The following is a 6437-nucleotide window of genomic DNA, read 5'->3' as shown; positions in this document are numbered from 1 at the left end:
ACCCTAATAATTTTTGTTACACTAAATAATTTTTAAGAGTCATGTTATCGACCCGTGGATGTCGGACTCTTCTCACCACGCGCAGGCCAAGCCCTCTCCAGGCTCCATCAAGTTTGTTAATCGACTCACTTTCCTTTCCTTTGGGACATTATGAACGACTAGCCAATTTGGTCACGCCGGTCCACTCTCCCTCTCTTACGCCTTACGTGGCACGACATTTTTTCTGTTTATCTTAAGATAATTGTTTTATCCAGAGCTGAGGAATTAAACTGCAAGTACGGGCATTTTCATCACTTTTCCGTTCCCAGCTCCCAATCAAAATCAGGCGCTAGAAAAAACGTCGCTCTCGCACTCATAAATTCAATCACGTATCCGGTATTCTCGTTCTTTCCTGTAGCCTTTATTTAGTATATGCTAGCCAGTACAATTTGTCCACCGCTCCATCCTAACCCGTCAGTCCCAGTATATAAAGACAGAACCGCAACTCTGATGCTTCGCGTACTGCCACGACTTACACTTGTCACCTCCTTGTTTGCTTAACTTTTTCTCTTTTTGATCATCACAGACTCTCTTTTGAAACAAGATTCGGTGATTCACGAGCAACAAAATCATGGCAGCCCCTAAGCTAAGTCGGATTCCGAGCATCAGAGAGCGCGTGGAGGACACTCTCTCTGTTCATCGTAATGAACTCGTTTCTCTCCTCTCCAGGTTCTGAACTGATCTAGCTCATTTCTCGCTTTTTTTAGTTTGATATTAAGTTCGCTTATGGTTTGAGATGAAGACTGACGGTGGTTTTGGATTTTTTTTCCCTTATTATTTAGGTATGTGGCTCAAGGCAAAGGGATTTTGCAACCGCATGTACTGATCGACGAGCTTGATAACATTTTTGGCGACGATGAAGGTCGGCAGAACCTTCGGGATGGTCCGTTTAGCGAAGTTATCAAATCTGCTCAGGTAAATTTCTATTTCTCTTCTGTTTGCTTCCGTTTGATGACGATTTTCTTTAATGACACTGATTTGGAATTTCTATGAGGAATTAGTTTGTTTTATTGTTAGTATTTTCAAAATGTTTGTTTTGGCTTGCTCTTTGTTTTTTTTTTTTTCCTTTTTTCATGTATTTTGTTTTCTTAAATATATTAATTGAGGAATCTTTGGACGTTGAAGAAACTTGTTGATCAAGGCATTGAAGTTGGTTGAAAATCTTCTTGATTTAAATGATGACTGGCTTATAATTATCCAATTCTTTAGAATATCTCTATCTACTTAATTTGTAGAGGAAATTTGTTTGATCATTGACACATGAACTAGTCTCATTTATTTAATGTGATTTCAAATTTGGCTGTCAAGTCTATATGGCTTGCTGCACTATATAAATTGTGATCTCAGTGAAGAATGAGAATAGTAGTGAAGAGGAACCAGACTCGTGAAGAAGAAAAGGAAGAAAAAAACTGTTTATTGGTTGTTTGCTTCTTGTCTAGGTTCTAGTTTCCTTCAGAACTACACAGGTTAGGAGATTTCAATTTGTGTGTATTTTGCTGACAGGAAGCGATAGTTCTGCCTCCGTTTGTGGCTATAGCAGTCCGTCCAAGACCAGGTGTTTGGGAATATGTCCGTGTTAATGTCTATGAACTTAGCGTGGAGCAACTAAGTGTTTCTGAATACCTTCACTTCAAAGAAGAACTTGTAGATGCGTCGTAAGCATCCTCTGTGTTTCTGAACTTTGTGTATTTAATTAGTGATTCTAACAACCCATTGAGGCCTTTTTTTTTTAGGTTTAATGAAAGATTTGTGCTTGAGCTTGATTTTGAACCATTCAATGCAACTTTTCCTCGCCCGAATCGGTCTTCATCAATTGGTAATGGGGTTCAGTTCCTCAACCGTCACCTTTCTTCAAGTATGTTCCGCAACAAAGACTGTTTGGAGCCCTTACTTGATTTCCTTCGAGCACACAAATATAAAGGGCATGTAAGTATGAGATAACGGGATTTTGTTTAAACTGATTTTGATTGTTAATGTGTGATTTTTCTAGATTGAAGATTAAAATTTGCTATGCCTAAATATTGTTCTGTGTTATTCAGAGATTTTGTGGAGTTCAATGATTGATTATGTATTATATGCAGCTATTGATGTTGAATGATCGGATTCAAAGCATTTCCCGGCTTCAGTCATCTCTGTCCAAGGCAGAGGACCATCTTTCCAAGCTTCCACCTGATACACCCTTTTCTCAGTTTGAATATGTGTAAGCTCCTAGATATCTTTCATCTCTTTTACTTATTGTTTTTGTTAATGGTATATAAAATCAGGCAACTGTTATTGAACTTATCGTTTGTGTGCCTGATATTTCCATTCTTCCATGTGTGCAGGTTACAAGGAATGGGTTTTGAGAAAGGTTGGGGAGATACTGCAGAGCATGTGCTGGAGATGATGCATCTTCTCTTGGATATCCTTCAGGCTCCTGATCCCTCTACATTAGAGAAATTCCTTGGAAGATTACCGATGGTGTTTAATGTTGTTATCTTGTCCCCACATGGATATTTTGGGCAAGCCAATGTTCTAGGTCTCCCTGACACTGGTGGACAGGTATTCATAATTTCTATTACATGTCACAAGGCATATTTTGTGCCTCAAACATGGATATCTTTTCTCCTAGTCTTTGTTCATCTCCTCAAGTTAGTTCTTCTCCTATTACATGTATGAATTCAATTGTGGTTCATTGTGAATTTTATAAGAGTGAAAAATCAATCACCACCTTGAGATCTCAACTTTGTAAGATTTCTTTATTCTTTTATTTATTTATTTTTTATTATTATTATTATTATTTCTTTTCTTTGGCCTATACAATGTGAAGGTTGTTTATATTCTGGACCAAGTGCGTGCTCTGGAGAATGAAATGCTTCTTAGAATAAAGAGGCAAGGACTGGACATCTCTCCCAAAATTCTTATCGTAAGTTTCTTTGTTTTTCGGTCATGAAGGTTTCTTATTCCCTCCATTTCTTTTGCTTTATGTTCTTATCAGTAATTCTTGCACTTTTTTCTGGTTCTTAAAGGTGACTAGGTTAATACCTGATGCAAAAGGGACTACCTGCAACCAAAGGCTTGAAAGAGTCAGTGGAACAGAACACACCCATATTCTGCGTGTTCCTTTTAGATCAGAGAAAGGCATTCTTCGTCAGTGGATCTCGAGATTCGATGTCTGGCCTTACTTGGAGACCTTTACTGAGGTAAGCCTTGTCTAGCTTTCAAAATTCCTTTTATTTTTGCTTGTGTGTCATGCTTTGAATGATGATTCTGATGGTAGTGCATGGGGTTAGAAAATGCCAGATGATGAAGAATTTGAACTCTTTCCTTTTGTGTGATTACAGTAGTGTGGGAGCAAGTTTAATTACTTGGTGATTTTGTTGTTATGAATAACATAGTCTTATGACGTCAGATCAAATAAACTATGAATGGAAGAATATATGATAAACCTTAAAACTGGAAAGCCATATTTAATTTACTAATTTTTTCCCTTTTGGGCCATTTATTTGCAATGTTCAATTTAATGAAACCTAATAAACACATGTTGTGCTTATCTTCGTCATCAATGTTTTTGTTATGCAATCCTGGATCTCTGTCCACATGAAGTTGTCCCCTGCTTGTTGTCACATCCATTAGTAATTCTGTGCTGCTTGAAATACTTTCATTTTTCTTGCCTCCTAAGTCTAGCATTGCTGCAATTCCATGCCAAATTCTGCTATCTCACTTCTTCACCATCGTTATCAGTAAACCATTTTTGCAATAATCCCCATCTTTTTGACCACCACAGCTTGTTTACCCCTTGACACTGCATTTAGGGCACTGTAAAGTTGAAGCATCCTTTCATTCACATTTTTTAATTTATAATGTTGGCATGCTTTTCTAATTTGGCTTTAAAGACTAATCTGTTCTGTATATGATCAGGATGTAGGAAGCGAAATCACTGCTGAATTGCAGGGTTTCCCTGATTTTATTATTGGCAACTATAGTGATGGAAACCTTGTTGCATCTTTGTTAGCATATAAAATGGGAATTACCCAGGTAAGCAACAATAATATAGAAATGTGAGGCATACCAAATTATCTTTACGTTTAGCAACTCATGTTTTAATGTTGCTGTGTATAGTGCACCATTGCACATGCATTGGAGAAAACAAAGTACCCAGATTCAGATATATATTGGAAGAAGTTTGATGAAAAATATCATTTTTCATGCCAATTCACTGCTGACCTGATAGCCATGAACAATGCAGATTTTATCATCACCAGTACATACCAAGAGATTGCCGGAACGTAAGTTTCACCCTTTGTAGGCTTGAATCAGTTGCTTGGCTACTCATTCTTACGTGCTATCAAACTGAATGTGTTCCTCATGACATTTTTTCCCCACTTCTGTACTTGAACTAAGATTTATTAGCTGGAATGATTATTAAGGTTTTACTCAGCTTTTCTGCTTAGTGTTGGTTAGTTTAATTTTCTATTCCAGTTGATAATCAGCTTGCCTTTACAACTTCTTCATCTTTATTTAACACCTGCAGAACCTCTTGTACTGTGGAATTGCTTGGAATACTTCCAATTATTCTTACTGCATCAATTGCTTTACTTGGATGCTCTTCCTTTCAGGAAAAATACTGTTGGTCAGTATGAGAGCCACACTGCATTCACTCTTCCAGGCTTATATCGAGTTGTTCATGGCATTGATGTTTTTGATCCGAAGTTCAATATTGTGTCCCCGGGGGCAGACATGGACATTTATTTCCCATACTCTGAAAAGCAGAAAAGACTCACAGCCCTACATGGTTCTATAGAACAGTTGCTGTTTGATCCTGAACAGAATGATGAGCATGTGTGAGTCCCTTACTAACTCTATAATTTTTCTCAACCTTAATACAGTTTTTATTCTATACATCATTCAAATAGTTATAGGTTTTGTTGGTAAGAATTCTGTTCATGTTATTTCAAGTGATGCTATTGTTCTACAAGCATATATTATAGAATATTGTAAGGTTGCCATTTGGAGGATCAAATGCAAGAACAAATAGATGTATTCCCATTAAAGTCATTGACTGCTAGAAACTGTTTTTCAAGAGAAAATTTTGCATTTAAGTTAGATTCTTCAAAGGAGCTCCTCTTTTATAATCTGCTTCCTCATATCTGCAGTGGTACATTGAGTGATCAGTCGAAGCCCATTGTCTTTTCCATGGCGAGGCTTGACCATGTGAAAAACATGACAGGGTTGGTTGAGTGCTATGGTAAGAATAGCCGACTGAGGGAACTGGTTAACCTTGTAGTGGTAGCTGGTTACATAGATGTAAATAAGTCCAAAGACAGAGAAGAGATAGCAGAAATTGAGAAGATGCATGAGCTTATGAAGACGTACAAGTTGGATGGTCAGTTTCGTTGGATAGCAGCTCAAACAAATAGGGCACGTAATGGCGAGCTCTATCGCTATATAGCCGACACCAAAGGTGCTTTTGTGCAGGTATATGTGCACCCGATACCACTGAACTTTTTACCTTCTTACAAAGTATAGTAAGGTGTTATGATAACTTAACCCTCAACTCTCTTTTTTCCTTTTTCTTTTCTTTTTTAATTCTATGGCAGCCTGCTTTTTATGAAGCTTTTGGATTAACAGTTGTGGAAGCTATGACTTGTGGACTTCCGACATTCGCCACTTGCCATGGTGGTCCTGCAGAGATTATCGAGCATGGTGCGTCAGGGTTCCATATTGATCCATATCACCCTGATCAAGCTGCTGAACTCATGGCAGATTTCTTTGGAAAGTGCAAGGAAAATCCAAGCCATTGGAAAAAAATCTCTGATGGAGGGCTTAAAAGGATTTATGAAAGGTTAGTAGTATCTAGTGATGGAATTGTGGATCCTTCACCATTTGTTATCAATGTGATTTCCATGCCGACACAGAATCATAATTTGTAGGTACACCTGGAAGATTTATTCTGAAAGGCTAATGACATTGGCTGGGGTATATGGTTTCTGGAAGTATGTTTCAAAACTTGAGAGGCGTGAGACCCGGAGGTACCTTGAGATGTTCTACATTCTAAAGTTCCGTGATTTGGTGAGTACTTCAAATCATTTATAATAGTTACTATTGTCGATTGAGATTTCTCGATTTACAGTTGCACTCTTGTTTTTCACGTTGCTACAACTCCTTAAAACCTTTTTGAGTAATGAAATTCAATAGTATCTGAGGAGTTAAAAGAGTGGTGTGCCATAGCAGTTTTCATTTATTAGCGGCATCATTGTTTAATCCTACTTCAGATTCTACATCTTCTGCATCGAATTTCAATGTGCTTGCATTATTTCAGGTGAAGTCTGTTCCTTTGGCAAGTGAGAACCAACATTAAGCTGCTGGTACTCAAGGAACTGCTAATAATTACCCAGCTACCTCCCGTAACTATAGGC

General features: G+C 37.8%; 1 protein-coding gene across 1 annotated transcript; it reads left to right on the top strand.

Annotated features, from left to right (window-relative positions):
- The first annotated feature begins 263 nt into the window (after positions 1 to 263).
- Positions 264 to 6429, top strand: LOC18047697 (sucrose synthase 2). Its single transcript, XM_006444339.2, has 15 exons — positions 264 to 708; positions 822 to 954; positions 1543 to 1694; positions 1773 to 1965; positions 2121 to 2239; positions 2364 to 2580; positions 2849 to 2944; positions 3048 to 3221; positions 3940 to 4056; positions 4141 to 4307; positions 4638 to 4862; positions 5175 to 5496; positions 5619 to 5863; positions 5952 to 6090; positions 6341 to 6429. The coding sequence occupies exons 1-15, from the start codon at positions 611 to 613 to the stop codon at positions 6377 to 6379; spliced, it is 2436 nt and encodes an 811-aa protein (XP_006444402.1). The 5' UTR covers positions 264 to 610; the 3' UTR covers positions 6380 to 6429.
- The last annotated feature ends 8 nt before the right edge of the window (positions 6430 to 6437 follow it).

The sequence above is a fragment of the Citrus clementina genome, unplaced genomic scaffold, assembly GCF_000493195.1.
Source record: "Citrus clementina cultivar Clemenules unplaced genomic scaffold, Citrus_clementina_v1.0 scaffold_3, whole genome shotgun sequence".
NCBI classification, from domain to species: domain Eukaryota; kingdom Viridiplantae; phylum Streptophyta; class Magnoliopsida; order Sapindales; family Rutaceae; genus Citrus; species Citrus x clementina.
This window is presented reverse-complemented; position numbering and strand designations above follow the sequence as displayed.